The sequence below is a fragment of the Psammomys obesus genome, unplaced genomic scaffold, assembly GCF_907164565.1.
Source record: "Psammomys obesus unplaced genomic scaffold, mPsaObe1.curated_primary_1811, whole genome shotgun sequence".
Taxonomy (NCBI): Eukaryota; Metazoa; Chordata; class Mammalia; order Rodentia; family Muridae; genus Psammomys; species Psammomys obesus.
The window spans coordinates 4,775,135-4,793,358 of record NW_026585609.1 but is presented as its reverse complement, the minus strand read 5'-3'; the positions used below and the strand labels follow the sequence as shown (position 1 = coordinate 4,793,358).

Here is an 18,224-nt window from a genome sequence, read left to right as displayed (position 1 = left end):
CAGTAGGTCTCTGAATCTTTGGACCTCCAGAAAGCCAGAGATGGGAAACATGATAGAAACTATTCAGCTCGCTCCGGTTTTGAATGGGGGAGGCAGTTGGTAACCTGGTGGAGGTGTTTTGCCCTCTGTACCCCAGCACACCATTATCATGTTCTTTCTTGGAAACTTGGTCTCCTCGCTCTCCAGCTACCATCATGTCTCTCATCTGTAGTGTGTTAACTAAAAGCCCACAGCATCTAGAATTGGGTATCGCTGTGTTCCTGTGCTTTTTCTTCCTGGGCCTAAGCTGTCAATAAAAGGCTAATGGGACATCTGGCAGGAAGGAAGCATTCTGGGATAGAGCTAGGCACGGGGGGTTTGTCTGGCAAGATGTAAGGACAGATGCATGGTACCTGAGCAGAGGTAACCTGCCACGTAGCAGAATGTAGATTAGTATAAATTAAAATTAGTTATTTTAAGTTGTGAGCTAGTCAGAGAAAAGCCTAGTTATATGGCTTAGGTATTTGTAAATATATATTTCGAGGTGCATGAGTCTTTAATCCTGAAGCTAAAGCCAGGAGGAAAAACCACTTGGGTCCTATGTAAAAGCCGTAAGTGTCTTAACTGCTGAGATATCTTTCTAGACCCTGGAAACTTTTCAATAATAAAAAGTATGCTTCATTATGATGAATTTTGTCCTTGAGTGTTTAACTTTATAAGTGAGTTTGTTTCTGAGAAGTGGTCTTTTTATCTCTGGGTCATTTGAACTTTTTGTGACAGGAGTTGGTTATAGCCTGAGAATTTTATTGGCATAAGCATTTTCATGCCTTGGTAGCACTAAATATCAAATATCATTAAAGAATCCAAAATTGGGAAAGAAAAGTAATACCCAAATATCTTGGCTAGTGTGCTCTCAATTTTCTTGAAGTCTGGCCTCTTTTCTGGATCCTCTTCCCAACAGCTTTTTACAAGAAGATAGACCTGAAAAGAAGAAGAAGAAGCAGGCAGCTTAGCTCGAGGGATGTTGGACTCCAGGATAGATTCTCACCTGTTCTTCTCCTTGATGGGCCTGATTGAGGCAGGGGATTTCTCAGAAGGATCTGCCATGGTGACCATGAAAACCAGTCTCCAGTTCTCTCCTTCCATGTGTGGACTCTACCACCTACATTACCACACATTAGCCAGTCTCTTGGGTGCCATACATTAAAATGTGGTAACAGTCTGGATGAGCCTGGGCTTATGGGAGGGATTGAGTGCTTTACAGGAGCATGTGGTGTTTATGTGCCAGTGAGGGTAAAGAATAATGAGGCCTAGGCTGGCAAGATGCCTGAGCAGGGTAATGTTTCTTTCTCTCTCTCTCTCTGACACACACACACACACACACACACACACACACACACACACACACACACAGTGTAATAAACAAAATTAACGTGTCTCAGGGGAAATGATGTAAGTGGGTCTATAGAAGAGCAAAGCCCGATGGTCTGTTAATCTCGACTGTAGCCAGGAGTCACCACTGATTAGTGAACATACATGTGTGTTCTGAATTTTGCATGGGCAAAAGGCATTTTTAATAATGTTTTAAGTTTCCCACATAACCATGGTACACAGCCATGGTGGAGAAGTGGTACAGAGAAAAGGGAGGTGGGGAAGAAGAAGAGTTAGAAGGGAAGCCTGTGGGGGCCGTCCTCTTACCTGCTACCATATTTGTGACCTGATCCAAAAGGGAGGTTACAGCCAATTATTTAAATTAAGTTTTCTTTTCACTCTGGTTGACAACAAGCTGATAAATGGTTCAGTACATAATTCCTCTCCTTGAATTTTACTTCAATAGTTCCTGGGAGGGAACTAAGGTCACAGCTGCCTCTGTCTGTTTATCTAGCCTCTGGGTGATGCCCCTGCCTCAACACAGCCGCTCACCTCTAAGGAGCAAAAGGCTTAGCAGGAGGTGCTGAGGGATGGGGTTCAGATTTATTTTCTACCAGGACCAGTTACCGGGCATGAGCTCTTTTACTGGTTTCTAGTTGCAGAACCATTCCGCAACAGAAATGATCTGTAGGTGTTGCTTTTGTGAAAAGGGCTTTAATCATCTGTATAAGCCATCAGCCGTCTGCATTCTCCCACATTTTAGATCCTGCTAACCATGGGTTGAAAATGTTCAGGGAAAAACTAAGTTTTTAAACACGTACAATATCAAGTAGATAACCTGAATTTATCTACTGGGACCTTGGGATCACCTCTCCCAGAAAAGGAGGGAAATGCTCTTTGTTGACATCCATAAGTCACAGAGATGAGGCCACAGGCCAAGTTTTAAACCACATACAATATAACAGTGACTTTTCATGAGGTTTATTGTATATTGTTTTAAGATTATATGTGATGCAGAGGTGATTTAAGGCATACTTGGGGTTGTGTATAGCTTGCATGCAAAGGACACACCATCTGATGGTAAGGGATGACTGGAAGGATCTGCTGGTGTGATCCATAAAATCAGGAGAAAGGGAAGTGATGGGAAATAGTGGTGTGTATCCTTGTGTTGCAGCAGCTCAGATTCTGGGCTGCAATGTCCCCTCCTCCCACTCCCTTTCGTGTTTTTCTCTCTCCTATCCTTTATTTCATTTTGTAATGAGGCTTTCTATATAACCCACACCCTGGCCTCCTCAGGGCTGGGAGTCACCATGACTGACTTTTAAAGGTCTTCTTGAAGCATCATTTAAATGCTTCTCTGTAGTTTTTAGATGAGGCATACTACTTTCTTGATTTTTATTAATTTTGTTTTTGTTGTTGTTTGGGTTTTGTTTAGAGACAAGGTTTCATGTAGCCCAGGTTGGCCTCTAACTCACTATGTAGCTAAAGATGACCTTGAACTCCTTCTGCTTGTCCTGCCTCTACCACTCAAGTGCAAGGATTACAGGCATGTGCCTCCACACCCAGCTTAGTAAATTTTAAAGTAGAATTTTAAAGCAAAACACACTTACATTTTTTTAGCTTATTAAATACTAGTCCTAGCTGTTAAATCAGTTGTGTCATAATACTCCCTCTAGCTTCTTATCTGTACAGGTGAGGGTACAAAGTCTCATGTACCCCAGGCTGGACTCCAATACCTGATCTTCCTCCCTCTATCTTGCAAGTGCTGGGGCTGCAGATGGGAACACCCATAGCTGGCTCATACTTCTTTTTTAAATCAATAGAAGCATTTATAAGCCTACCACCTGCGTCACACATACCCTGCTGTCAAAGACATAGACGGTGATGTATGCTTTAACCACTACCTCTTCCTTGAGCTGGGGTGGGAGTAGGGCTTGGGGGAGGCGCAAGAACAACTGATCACAGATCCCTGTGGCCTCATCCCTGCGTCCTATGAATGCCAACAAACAGCATTCCCTCTGTGTCCGGGAGACATGATCCCAAAGTTCCCAAAGTTCAAGTGAGCAGAGTACAGGGCCCTACACACATTTATCATTAGGTGGAATCTGTAAGTTATAATAACTAATGACAAAGGAAAGCAATTATAATAAGATGCTAAATTTGCCGGTATACTGCACGTGCACCAGAGGGCCATTATTAAGTAACGGGGTTACCTGATTTCATCATTCAGCACCTTAGTCCTATGCCTAGATGCCTCTGCTGAGTGACTGACGGGAGGGGAGCTTACACAGTGGGCATGTTAGATAGAGGAATGGCCCTGTCCATAGAACAGAGCAAAGAGGCATGCAGTTTTATCATGCTGCACAACTTAAAATTACTTTTTCTTGAATTTTCCATTTAGCAATTTTGGACCTCAGTGGTTTCAGGTAACTGAAACCGCAATGGAGAAAAAAAGAAAAAACAAAAAACAAAAAACTACCAACAAAGGGGACTATTGTATTTGGCCTTTTCAGATGTGATCAACTGGGAAATCTTGAGATAGGGCAATTTTCCTGGGTGACCTGGGTGAGCCCATATGGACTCACTCATGCTCTAACTGGAAGAAGAGATAAGAGCCAGCAAGACAGAGAGGCAAGGGGACGTGACCAAGAGGCAGTGTTTGGATGTGTGGCTGCAAGCCAAGGAGAGGGACCAGGAGCTCACCAGGGAGGAATGGGCCACCTGTGCAGAATGTAGAGGCCGGGCAGAGTCCGGAACGCTACGTGGACACGTTTTTCATTTTTCACCCACCAAGTGTGTGCTAGATCAGCACAGCAGGCAGGTCACTGAACACTGGAAAGCTCCGCTCACCTCCAGTTCCTTTTCATCTGCAGTTTCCAGGAACAGGTCCGGGCGGAAAGGTTTCATCCCATCGAAATTTTCCACTCTGAAAATCTTCTCTGATTGGATGAGAATAATTACGTTACAAGAAGACCCCTGGCGAGGACTGTTCAGCAGAGTCCGAATTGGTCCTCCCCTTGGTGATCAGTCAAGTAACAGGGGGACAGAGCCCCTCTACAGACGTGGGAGGAGTCTTCTTCCGTGTAAACCAGGTGTGGCCTCACAGGTAGGCGACTAACCCTGGAACTTCTTTGCCTCCACTGGGCTCCCTCTATCCCACACTCCATCCTGACACCCAGAGTCCCCAGGCTAACCTCCAAGGCAGTCTTGAGTTAGTGTACAGTAAACGCGTAGAAAGTGAAGACTGTGTGAATGGAACAAAGGGTTTCCCTTCAATGAGATGTGCCGAAAAAACTATGTGCTGCTTCTGATGAGAATGAAGGACACGTGCAGCCTCGCTAGCGTGTGCTAATCCAGATAGTAAGCTGTGCCTTGCCTTCTGTCCAGAGCCAGATAGTGCAGGGAGGATTGTCTATCTGCATGTCTGTCTGTGTGTCTACCTACCTATCTACCTTCCTATCTTTTTGTTTGTTTAGCTTTTTGGACACAGGATCTCACACAGGTGTCTACCTACCTATCTACCTTCCTATCTTTTTGTTTGTTTAGCTTTTTGGACACAGGATCTCACACAGGCCAGGCTGGCTTTCAAGTGGTTAGGAAACTGAGGATGGCTTTAAACTCCTGATCCTCCTGCCTCCACCTCCCGCGTGTTAGGATCACAGGTATGTACCACCACAGGCAGCAAGTGAAGAAAAATCCTCTAACACCGGTATGTGTCATAATGGCACCTGGCTGAGCTCTCTTAATACTGAGCCTTTGCAATCCTTGTCAAATGTACAGCTCAGGGAAGGGGTCATTGCTTTATCAGAGGAGAGGCCTGGCCTGTGGGCCTCTGTGATCCGAAGGCAGAGGGTCCAGGCTGTGAGAGCAGGGTCTGACTCACCCTGCTGGTCCCGGCAGCTCAGTGTGTAGAAAGTTTCCTTTCGAAGGATGATCTCTTGGGCCACGATCCCGAAGCTGTATACATCTCCCTTCTGAGAGATGCTGGCTTGGCGCAGGTGCTCGGGAGCGGTCCACAGGTCTGTGCGTGAGACATCGACAGGGCAAGGTTGGAGGGAAGTGGCTATACCTACGCCGAAAGCTCAGGTAACAGACATCCACGATCAGCAGAACCAGCTAAGCGATGCTAAGGCAGGTGGGGTGTATGTCGTCTGATCAAAAAGCTTCCTTTCTTTGCTTTATGAACCAACCTGGCAACCATCAGGTCTTGGGTAAGAACTCACTGGAGCACGGGGCGATGGCTCGGTGGGGGAAACACTTGTGCAAATGTGAGGATCTGAGTTCTGATATCCCAGAACCCGTGTGAACACTGGGTGGGTGGGGCGCCTGCCGGCCATTCCAGTGCTCAGAGGGTGGAGACAGGATTCCCCAGAGCAGGCTGACTAGGCCGGATGGCCTTACTGCTGACAAGCTCAGGCTTTAGTTGTGAGATTCCCACAACGAATAAAGTGAGGTGTGATTGAAGACGAGTCCTGACATAGCCTCAGGCTTCTACACGAATGACCCCACACAGGCACGTGCACATACGCTCACACACATGTAACACTGCCCCCGCCACGCACACACACAAGCATACCACACGCTAAAAAGAACACAAAAGAACTCTGTGTATTTAGTCCAGTATCAGGTTAAACTTCACACGGTTGGAGAAACAGAAGCAGAATTATAATTTTTCTTCCATTTAGGAGAATAAAACCCAAAGGATTTGGGGGAATAAAAGGAGTTGGGAATAAGAGCTACATGTTTTGAAGCCAGGAAGTATGTGAGGATGACTTGAGGTCTAGATTTCTGAGGCCACTGAGCTATAATGAAGACTGGAGGAGAAATGCCTGCATGTCTGCCCTTCATATGACCTGCACATCTTCATATTCCTTTTTTGGACTCTCCCACAATCCTGAAGATGACCAATGAGGCTCTAGTTCACAGATTATATGTCTATATATATCTTGTCACCACAGATGAGCGAGTGGTGATGTTTCCACAGGACCTGAGTGTTCTGCTCTGTACTCCATCTTTTTGTGCCAACCTCTAGCCTGTGACCCCCCTCCCCTCTCCCCCAGAGGATGGGTTCAATTAGATGCTTCTACAGGCTCTTCCCACCCTAGCTTCCACATTCTGTAAGTTCTGTGTGCTTTTTCACACATCTCAAGAGACAGAGCTTAAATACTGAGGAAAACATCCATGGAGGACATCTGTTTTAACTCAAAAAGCATTCATTGAGGGGCTGGAGAGATGGCTCAGTGGTTAAGAGCATTTTCTGTTCTTACAAAGAACTGGACTTCAATTCCCAGTTCCACATGGCAGCTCACAGTCACCCGTGTCCCAAGGCCCAGCGGGTATCATGCCCTCTTCTGGCCTCAGTGGGCACTGTGTGTGTGGTGCACAGACATGCAGGCAAGCAAAACATCCATACCCGTAAAATAAAAGTAAATACAGTTTTAAAACAGCATTCATTGACTGACAGAGAGGGGGTGCTGGAGAAAGAGTCAGAAAGTTGCCTGCTTCCTCACCATTTCCTGAACATCCTATGTGATTAGGTGAAAATTTTAGAAAGTGCAAGGAAAAGAAGTACAGACCTTTTCTGGGAGGCAGGATGGAATTGCACCCAAAATCCGTGATCTTCACCACCATGCGATTGTCCACCACGCAGTTGGTGGATTTCAGGCGCCCGTGGACTTCAATTTTACTGGAGTGCAGATAGGACATCCCCTGTAATTTTTCAGATGGTGGGAAAACAAAGGGATGTCACACACTTTGGCCAAATGACCGTTTGAAGGAGAGAAGTGCTGTTTTGAATATATGTCTCTGTACTGTGCTGTCCGTACTATCCGGGTTTTAATCTGGTGGCTGTGAACCTTGCTTTAAAGGTATTTTGCCAACCTTGATGCTTGCCTATATGCTGTGAGGTAACAGGAGGCTGACTGCAAACTCTCCTTGAGTAGCTGTGTATTTCACAAGAGATGGGACTCTGTTGATTATGCGTGTGGGGGAGCACATATGTGGGTGTGTGGGAAGGTCAGAGGTCAGCCTCTGCCTGTGTTGGCACTCAGGTTCCGTCCACTTTGTTCTTTTTTTTTTTTTTCTTAATTAAATTTGTGTCCTATGATTGTCCTTGTGTGTTTGATGCATGGGCGTGGATACATGCATGTCACAGCACACACGGGGAGGTCAGAGGACAACTTGCAGGAGCTGGTTCTTTCTTTTCACTGCGGCTTCTGGGGACTGACTCGGATTGTCAAGCTTGTGTGACAAGTGGTTTCAGCCACTAAGCCCTCTGGAAAGCCCCCACCTTGTGTTTTGAGACAGCGTCTTTAGTGGAACCAGACGAGCCTGGAGAATCTGTCCGTTTCTTCCTTCTCAGTTCTGGAATTATATGTGCCACCATGCCTGACATTTTTTTAAACCTGGGTTCCAGGAATCGAACTCATTTATTTGTGTTTGAGCGGCAAGTTCTTTACCTACTGAGCCACCTCGTCAGCCCTGCCTGTATTGTTTACATGTTTCACTTAATGCTTATTTGTCCCGTGAACATGTGTGTGTCTCCAGCTTTCTGCTTCCTTAATCTAAAAACACTGATAAGACGACCTTACATTTATGAAGAAAATGCCTGGACTGAATTACTTCCTAAAATCTAGAAGATCTGGAAGTTATTTCATATGGTATCTTATTTCTAACAAATCTATGAAAATGTGTTAATATACAACATTATTTCATCAAGTCCTACATGTGACATTGCTACCACTGTTGTCATTTGACAGACAGAACCAGCATGAATGATGCTCATTATACTATTTCCTTTTCATATGTCTCTTACCTTAGCAATATCATATAAGACAGAGATCTTAAATTCCCAGTCCATGAATGTACCATCGGGGTAGGAAATCGTGTCATTCAACACTTCCTGAACAGGAGAGAAAAACACACACATAAGAAAAGAGGTGAAATGCTGCAGGGAAAGACAGCATGGAGAGATTATGAGCTAAAGGAGGCCGCCGAGTCGGGAACAAACTGGGTTCTCCTGGCTTTATGGTCACATCCCATTGTGTGCTGTCTGACAGAGCTGGTCGCCTGTTAGGCGAGTTTATTGTGTGATCATCGCATGGTGTTCTCCCAGAAACCTAGAGACTAGGACCTTCAAAGTCCAGAGCACAGGGCACAAAGTCTGTAAACCACCGACATGATTTAGTGTGCAATGGTATCCTCCCCTAGGCTCTGACACAGACTAAGGGAGTCATAAACAGGAAAATTTCTACAAGTTTGAGGTCAACCTGGGCTACACAGTGAGACCTGTCTGAAGAAAGAAAAAAGAAAAGGAAAGAAATGAAGGATGGAAAAGAAAGATGAGATTTATTATGCTACTGGCTAACACAGCATGCTGTTCTTCAGGGAGGCTTTTTTCTGTTGTTTTTAATAAATGGAAGTCTGTTCTAAAATAACAGTACAGTGCAGTAACCTGAAATAACCATAAAGCATATCATACAGTAAGTACATAGCGCAGAAACTTAGCCAACAGTTGTCATTATCAAAGATGGAGGCAGGAAGGTCAGAACTTCAAAGGCAGTCTGGGCTACCAGCTCAGCTTGAGGTCAGCCTGGGCTGTGTGAGGCTCTGTCTCTAAAGCTCCAAACAATCCAAACAGGCATTGGGTGGATTTCACCGTCAGGTGGGAGAAACTGCCTGGAGACTGGCCTTGGGGAAGCCTGATTTAGAAGTGTCTTCCCTGCCCGCTTCCTCTCATGAAGACTGGATGAAAGTATCTGTTCTGTGTGTTTTAAAATGTCCTGTTTTTGAGGCAGGGTCTACCTCGGTAGTCCACAAGACCTGAAACTCCCTACGTAGCCGGCCCGCTGCACACGGGCAGAACTCTGTGCTGCCTGGAGCCGTGATCCTCCTGCATCTGCCTCCCGAGAGCTGGGATCACAGGCGTGAGCCACCATGCCCGCTGGAGCAGCTGTTGTTAAGCAGTGAGCAGGAATTCCTTCATCAGGCTTACACCTCCATCCTCAGTGTTAATTACTGCAATTGGCTTTGCTGCTCTGGGCTTTCTTTAAGTCTGCTACTGAGGTCCCTTACAAGGAGCTAGGCCTTGAGCTGATATAATGCCAGGGCGGTGTTTATAAAGCAAGGTTTAGCTGAAACAGCAAGCAACCATCCTCAGTATCAGCCACAGTAGAACATTACCTGATAGCACTGTAACAATTGTTTCTTATTTTAAGGGGAAAAAAAACCATCCTTAATTGGAGTCTTTTTTTTTTTTTAATTTGGGTGTGGCACAATTATTTCTTAGGAGGTTCTAGAAAGATAATCATTTTAGAAGATGCTGCTTGGGCTGTGGGGTAAGGAGGGAGCTGTGAGCTGGAAGACTCTGCAGTGCCTCAGCCCTTCCTCCCCCTGGCCCACCATTTGCCCATCCTAGCCTATTCTCTTCTGCCAGTGTGCACCGCTGGGCAAAAGAATACTTGTATCTTTTATAAAATGTGAACAAAATTTACAAAATATCAAAAGGTAGAAAAGGAGACCCCTGTTGGCTGCATCCCCTGGTCTGGTCTCATTCTGGCATTTCCTTTTTTATTCTTTAATGTATATTCAAGTGACACACATGGCCTTGTTCTGTAAAGTCATGTTTGCAGGCTTATGTGCTATTTCCTGAGCTATGTTACTATTTCTAGCTTTCAAAGCCTGGGAACAGTTATTATTAGGAATGTATGTTCATGTCATCAGTATCAATTAAAGTGATCACTTTTAGGCCCATTAACATGAGCATATGGGGGATGAGGGATGGTAGGATAGCTAACCACTTTCCTGGGAACGTGAGGATGGGAACTCTGATGCCTGGCACCAACATAAATATCAGGAAGCCACAGAGGCCCCTGTAATCCCGGGGTGTGGGAGGCAGTCATCCCAGACCAGGCTAGTTAGCCTCTTGAAATCTACAAGCACTGGTTCGACTGGGAGACCCTCCCTCAATATATAAGGTAGCAATGATCAAGGAAGATGCCTGCCACCATGCTCTGACCACCATGCTTGCGAGAGCATACATACACATAAACACACATACACACATACACACATACACACACACACACACACACATGGATCATATGGCTGTTCTGTGACCTTTGGTATAATGCATTGTCATAGTTTTACCACATATAGAATTAACCAAATTCTATTGTTTGTGTCTTGTTTTGGTATACAACTAGTTTAGTATTGGCGCATTTTACCGATATTTCCCTGCGAACATTCATAGCCTAAGACTAGTGTTCACGAGTCCGGAGGGTGTTGTTTAACTTTCAAACCCTGTTCCTACAGACAGCAGGAATTAGTCACTGAAGTTTAGAAGAACTAAGCTGAGAGTCTGTGTGGGAACTGCAATTTAGTCCTTTGTCGTTGGTTCCATGATGTAATAAAACATGAAATATGCTTGGTCTTCGTGTCCCTACCTGGCACTCCACTTCTAAAACTTGTGTCATTTCCTGACAGAAAAAAAGGGAGGAAGAAAGAAAGAAGAGCCCTTTGAGATAAGCTTCTTTTAACACAGCATGAGGGTGTGCCAATAAGAGCTTCATCAAGGCAGGCACCTGAGCCAGCTTCCAGAGCGCTGCACCCCCAAACTCCCCCGGGCTGCCTTCACCTGCACCCCCACCCTCCTGAGTGCTGCCATTACATGCACCCCAAACTCCAGAGAGCTGCCATTCACCTGTACCCCAAAACTCCCAGGGCTGCCTTCACCTGCACCCCAAAACTCCCAAGGGCTGCCTTTACCTGCACCCCCAGTCTCCCGAGAGCTGCCTTCACCTGCACCCCAAAACTCCCAAGGGCTGCCTTCACCTGTGCCCCCAGTCTCCCGAGAGCTGCCTTCACCTGCACCCCCAGCATCCTGAGAGCTGCCTTCACCTGCGCCCCCAGTCTCCCGAGAGCTGCCTTCACCTGCACCCCCAGCCTCCTGAGAGCTGCCTTCACCTCACCCCCAGCCTCCTGAGAGCTGCCATCACCCGCTCCCACACACTATCAGTGAGTGTTTTAAAAAGCGGGGCTGACAAGAAGGCTCAGTGGATAAAGCTGCCGCCCCCAAGCTTTGTTATGAGGCCCCCGGTTATTACAAAGCACCAGCTTATTTATTTTGTATGCTTATTTATTTATGGGCAGCATATGCTACAGTGCTCTCATGGGACTCAGACCACCTGCGCCTGTCCATTCTCCCCTTCTACCACAGGGGTTCCGGGGACTACGCTCAGGTCATCAGGCTTGCAGCAAATGCCTTGAGTCATCGCGGTCCTCCCGGGGTGGGGAGCGGATGGGGGCGGATGGGCAGGGGGAGTCGGATGGAGCAGCAGCAGGACAGGTCATCTGATGCAATCCGAGCACTGTCCTTCGTGCTTTCAACACGACAACAAGCGAAGCCATGTAAAACGCGTCTCAAAGCACTCACTCGTGCCCCCATTTTCCCTCTATTTTTGTCCCCACGTCTTTTCTGCCTTTCTGCAGACTTTTGGCTTGCTTGTAATGGTATCTGATGACTCTCGGTGTCATTTCATTGGGTAGAACTTTTAGTTTGTTTTGGCTTGCCTGCACGTGTGTGCGAGGTGCCCACAGAGCCCAGAGGGAGGGTTAGGGCCCCTGGAACTGGAGTTACCGGTGGTCCACTCAGCCATCTCTCCAGCATGTTTTCGTTTCATTTTGTTTTTCCTTTTCCATGGGTGAGCACTTAGACAAGAGGAAGTGAGCGTGGCTCCTTACCCGGAGAGAACCCCGTTCACAGTATTCTACCACCCCAAAGATCCTGGAGTCCAGCTTCACGGTGCCGTAGAACTTGGTCAGGTTGTAGTAGTCGGACTGCAGCAACTAGGGGAACAGGATGCTAGGCTGTTTACAAAGCAAAGCGGCAGGGGTAGGAGGGGCGGGAGGGGCGGAGGGGCAGGAGGGATGGGGTGCCAGTGTAGAGATGTACGTGCCAGCATCTTTGGAAAGAAGGATTCCTTGTGGCAGCGGAATGCCAGTCCCTGCTTCTTCCCACAGGTGTCACATCTAACAACCACACAATAAAAATTCTAACTACAAATAAACCAGGGCTGTTCCTAGGCCACATCAGGCCTCACTCTGCAGCATCTCTTGGTAGATGGGTCAATAAGAAACTAAGTCGCCCTTTCTGTTGCCTGGGGGATTTTTCTGTCTGCAGTGGCACCATGGGGGACCTCAGCGTTATGGGGTGAAACTGATTCTGAAGAGCTTGGCACACAGGGTACATACCTTGTTCAGTTCTATCTTCTGCTTCTCCGTGAAGTTCCCATCACTGTGCTTGAGGTCTTTCAGAATCACTTTCTGCCAAGATCAGTTGAGAAAAGGGGGATTGTGGTAGCATGGGTCTTTCCAAGGACAGATAGTCTCCATCTGTCCTTGGAGAGGAGCCACAGGAAGGCAGAGTGCGGTGCAATTCATTATGTGCATATTATTATAGAAGTTTGCTTATGGGGCCCCATTACATTGTCAACTTTGGCGCCTAGTGACAGGGGTGGAGAATGACTAGGGAAATGAAAGGAAGGAAGGAAGGGAGAGAGGGATGAACGGAAAAAGGAAATGAGGAAGAATGGGAAGGAAAGAGAAAGATGAAGGAAAAACAAGGAAGGAAGGATGGAGCCCTCCCTGACATAAGATTACGGGGAATGAACTAAAGTCTAAGGGCTGCCCTGAGTGACCTGACTCTTCGAATTTCCTCTTCCTTCCTGTACTCTACACCTCACAAGAATGTTTCATTTGCTCTTCCATGTTCCCAGACTGTAGCTTTTGTAAATCTGAAGCAGAGCTCTGTCTTCTGTGTAGAACTCTGAGTGGCTTCTTGCAGCTACCTGGGCACCTCTCCTATGGCATTGCCAAGGTCAGTGGCCCAGACGGCCAGCACATACTCAGACAGGGTTCAGGAGCTCTAAAGTAACCAAGAGGTTTCAGGGCAGTGAGGGGAGTGGACCAACTGACAGGGCTCGGAGCTCCGAGGGAACAATGCTAACCACAGATAGGGCTCAGGGCAGCACTGGAATCATTCTAACTGACAGGGTTCAGGACAGTGCAGGGGTGGAGAGCTATAACAGCCAACAGTGTTCAGGACAGAGTGGCGGAGCACTATACCAACCTTCTTGTCATATTTGCACTGCCGCAGTCTCTGGATTGTATCTCGTCTCCTGTCATCGTCAATCTGGCGGAGAAAAGAATGGTTGCTTCAGAACTTCATATCCATCCTTTCCTCTGCCAGAGACTGTGAGAGGCTCTCCCGCAGGGGTGTGTCTGCAGTGTGCTCAGCAGCACAGGGGCCAGGCCCCCTGATGTTCTCCACAGGCATACCTTTTGCTTTTTCTGATCAGCTTTTCTCTCCAGGGATCTATCACCTCACACTCTGGCCTTTCCTCCCTCCCTCTCGTGGTCTTACTAGTACCAAGAATTCTGTTTGCTCCCTGATTCTGATTCTTCTCCTGTTGGAACCTTGGCCTATGGTGTCTCTTGGCAGATGCTTTCTGGAGAAGGAGGTTGCAAAAGCTCACTGTGTTTGAGTTGTGGTTTTATGCCTAAAGCAGAGATGTAAGTGCGGTGACCAGGTATCCTTCAGTCCCGGGTTTGGCTTAGACTCGGCAGATCAGCTGATTTCTCAACAAGAAGCCTGAAGTGTGGACTTTAATATGCTATGCTGTGACTTCATATGCTGGCAATTGAGTTAAAACCGTCACAGCAGAACAATACACAAATGTGTGTGTATATACCTATATGAGCATACGCAGACATGTACACTACTGCGGGCTAGATATGGCTTCTGGCGTGCCTGCCACTGACTTCTGGTGTAAACACAGAAACAAATTAAGACTGGCATATCTTTCATTTTGCATCTCATAAAAACGTGGGGTGTTGTGCTGGCTAGTTTCATATCAACTTGACACTGGGCAAGAGGAAACCCAGTTAGGAAAACGTCTCCATAAGATCTGTCGGTACAAAGGCCTGTAGAGCATTAATTAGTGAAGAAGGGGAGAGCCCAGCCCATTGTGGGTGGGGCCATCTCTCTGCTGTGGTCCTGGGTTCTATAAAAAAGCAGATTGAGCAAGCCATGAAGAGCAAGACAATATGCAGCACTCCTCCATGGCCTCTTCATCAGCTCCAGGTGCCTTCCCTGTTTCAGTTCCTGCCCTGACTTCCTTCAATGATGAATAGTGATGTGGAAGCATAAGCCAAATAAATCCTTATTTTTCCTAAGTTGCTTTGGTCATGGTGTTTTGTCATAGTAATAGAAACCCAGATTAAAACAGAAACTGGTACCAGGAGTGGGGTATTGCTGTGACAGACCATGCTGTTTTGGAAAGGACTGTGGAAGGACATTGGAACTCTGGGCCAGAAAAGCCATTGAGTGTTCAAAGCTTAGTGTGTGTGCTTGGAAGACAAGAGTGTTGAGAGAAATGCAAATAGGGAGGCCTGGCTTGTGAAATTTCAGAGGAACGTTAGAGAGTTACTTAAAGATACTGTCAGGACGGTTTATCATTTGGAGTTATGCATCTGTGTTTCTGGCTATCTGGCACTAAACAATCAGCTGCGGTTAACAAGATACCGGAATCACTGAAGTAAAACCAGTACTCTGCTCTACCGGGAAATGATGCTGGTCTGCTGGAGTTGAGAAATTAGCAATGATCAAGAAGAGGCCAGCATCACTGAGGGAAGATCTTCTGGGAAGTGTTTCCTCATAGCTAGTATACCAAAGCTAGAGGTGATCAAGGTTGTACCGTGTGCTAGCAGCCAAACATGGTAGTTGAAGAGTCAGCCGTGTGGTACTAGTTTTGAAGATGTGACGGGGTCATGGAGAACAACTAAGGAGTGGTTCTGTGTGGCAGGCTGGAGTCCCCGAAGAGCTCAGGAGAGGCTGATGGTAAAAGTGCAGCCCAGGTGCAGCAAGAGAGCCCAGCATCTTGGAGGTGCTGGTACCACAGGATGACTGCCAAGAACAGCAGCTGCATTGGAGCGGAGCCAGCCTGAGCCCAGAGGACAAGCTTTGTGAGCTGCAGAAGGTGGAGCCAGAGAAGTGGCTCGAGCCCCATGGAAGAGCCCAGAAGACTCTTAGGGGATCTGAGATAGCGGGTACCGAGTTATTTGCTGTTGGAGCTTGGTTGTGCTTTGCTCAGATTAGGACTGTGCTCTGGTTCTTCCCCCTTGAAGTAAGAAAGCACGTAATTTATTCTTGATTTTACAGGAGCCCATGTTGAGAGACTTTAGACTTCAAACAAAGAGATTTGGGAGTTTAATAAAGACTGGATTTTCAAAGAAACTGGGTATTTTTAAAAAATCAACTGTTTAAAAATTTAAGGCTGGGCGACTTTTAAAGTGTGTAAAATGTCTTATAATGCGATGTTGATATTAATGTGTGACCTTGGGGATGGACAGGAAAGGAAAGGTTATGGCTTAACAGTGACATGTTTGTGTGTCAAGTTGATAAGGGATCAACTGTGTTGACTAGTTTTATGTCAGCTTGTGGCACAAGCTGTGGTCATCTGGGAGGAGGGAGCCTCAGCTGAGAAAATGCTTCCATCTTCCTGTGACAACCTAGATTGCTAGTTGGAAGGTAAGGCACAGTTTAGGATTCTTCTGAGCAGGAGTCCCTGGACACTACACCTCTTTACAGGTGTTGTGTTTTCTCTTGACGTGGGGTTGGAAGGCAGCTGCAAAGGCAAATTGATTGTGAGGCTAAAGATCCTAGCTTGTCCTGGGCATGTGCATTTGCCAACTTTAGGCAGGTCTGTAAGGCAAATTCTTAATTAGTGATTGAGAGGGGAAGACCAGCCCACTGTGGGTGGGGCCACCCCTGGGCTGTGGTCCTGGGTTCTATAAGAAAACGGGCTGAGCAAGGCATGGAGAGCAAGCCAGCCAGAAAGCAGCATTCCTCCGTGGCCTCTGCATCATCTCCTGCCTCCAGGTTCCTGCCCTGTTTGAGTTCCTGTCCTGACCTCCTTCAGTGATGAATAGTGATATAGAATTGTAGCCAGATAAATGCTTTTATCCCCAAATTGCCTGTGGTCATGGTGTTTCATCACATCACCAGTGACTCTAACTACGGCAGGTGTGTTATTATCCTGGCTAAATTGATGAGGCCCATTTTAAAAATGCTGAAGTGGGCCAAGGTCCAGGCAGAAAATCCTCACTCAAATAAAGTTTTTTAAACTGATTTTATTGGGGGGGGGGGGAGTCTTCAGAATCCACTAAGGATTCTTTGGAATGAGCTCTGTAGCATGCACACCCACATTAGGAGCCAGCCACTCCTGGAGGTGAACTTTAACCTTACGCTCTCAAATTGTCTTTACAGTGCACAACAGCTGCCCATCCCCAAAGGAAACTTATAAAGAGGCCTGATATCAAGGAACTCCTGCTCAGAAGAATCTGAAAGGTTGCCTTCTAATCATCCAGCTAGCAAACAGCTTCTCTCCTTTCTCTATTTGTTCCCCCGATAAAACCCACAGGCAGGCAGATTTGATTATTTCCTGGGCTCCTTGTTGGTCAGCGGCTATGTAATAAGGTCTTTTCCTTTTTTAAAAATCTTGATGCTACAATAGCAACCCTTGCTTGGTATCACTGGCTGTGGCTCCTTCTCCTTCTCCTCATCCTCTTCTGTTCTGACTCTCTTTTCCTCTTCCTCCTCTTATTTCCTCTTCTTCATCTCCTTTCTTTTCTCTTCCATTTCTTTCTCATTTTATAAACGTATTACAGGAGGGTTAACTGATCATAAATGACACCTAAGACTTTAAGGTGTCCAAAGTTTTCTTACGACACTGTGTAGATCAATTTCGTGACTTAAGTTAGCATATTTTGCCACTAGAAACTCAGCTGTCTTATGGTTATTTACTCTTTTATTGTAAAATACTGGAGATGGGTTTCATTCTGATACTTGCCAGAGATAGACCAGTCTTTGTGAATAGAATTTGTACCTGTGAGGTTCTGAAGACTACAGGAAGGCTGCTGGAGCATGAAGTAAGTCTGGGGCAACGGAGCAGTTCGCCCACATACAGCTGGAAGCAAGTCCACACCATTAGACGGCAGCCTGCCGGATGTGGATGCGGAATACCCATAAAGCTCAGCACCACTTCCTGTTGCGTCTCTCTGCTTCCTGTGTGTGGTGAAATGGGATCACATTGCTAGGAGAGAAGCTCCAAGTGTAATCGATCTTGCTTCTGCCTGTGAGCTCTTCCCTGACTTGAGAGAATTTGTTGACTCCAGTTCTATGCTTTAGTGTAGAAATACTGATAAAGCTATGTATGTGTCAGGTGGTAAGATCTTCAAATAAGATCTTAGTTTGGGGTCAGACTGTAGCCATGTTTCTGGAATTCCTGTTCTGTTATCTGATGGGCTCAGGAGAAGAGGAGCAGAGTAATACTGCACCTGGCTTATTCATTCTCAGTAAGTGAGAACTTATTACTTATGTCTGTCTAATCTATGTATCATCTGTCTGTCTATCTATCTAATCAACCATTTATTTGTCATCTATCTATCATGTCTTACTGACTTTGTATGACACTGCACAGCTTCGTAATCCTTTGTCTTTCACTGTCATCAGCAAAGGCAGGATGATAAAACTTAGTTAGTGCTTCTTGGGGAGTTTGCATTCCTGGCTACAGAAAATGCAGGTGAGTTGTTCACATTGGCTCCTGGAGAGGAATTTAATTTAGAATATAACTGCTCTGGCAAGAGATCACATCCAAAGACCTTGTAAGTCTGTGTGATGTGGCATAAATACGCCTTTAACTCAGGAGACAGAGGCAAGCAGATCTGAGTTCAAGGCCAGCCTGGTAGAGAAAAGCTTAGGTCCAGGTGTAGTGGTACATGTCTTTAATCTCAAACAATGAAGTTAGCAAAAGTAA

The 18,224-nt window shown here is 46.3% G+C and overlaps 1 protein-coding gene across 1 annotated transcript in view; it reads right to left on the bottom strand.

The window, feature by feature from the left end:
• Gucy2c (guanylate cyclase 2C) overlaps positions 1 to 18,224 on the bottom strand; it is a 71,113-nt gene that overhangs the window by 16,722 nt on the left and 36,167 nt on the right. Inside the window, exons 13-20 of the mRNA XM_055610603.1 lie at positions 13,478 to 13,540; positions 12,601 to 12,672; positions 12,091 to 12,195; positions 8,165 to 8,251; positions 6,927 to 7,059; positions 5,234 to 5,371; positions 4,201 to 4,289; positions 869 to 960 (exon numbers count right to left, since the gene is read on the bottom strand). Of these exons, the coding sequence (XP_055466578.1) occupies positions 869 to 960; positions 4,201 to 4,289; positions 5,234 to 5,371; positions 6,927 to 7,059; positions 8,165 to 8,251; positions 12,091 to 12,195; positions 12,601 to 12,672; positions 13,478 to 13,540 (779 nt within the window). The remainder of the gene's footprint in view (positions 1 to 868; positions 961 to 4,200; positions 4,290 to 5,233; positions 5,372 to 6,926; positions 7,060 to 8,164; positions 8,252 to 12,090; positions 12,196 to 12,600; positions 12,673 to 13,477; positions 13,541 to 18,224) is intronic.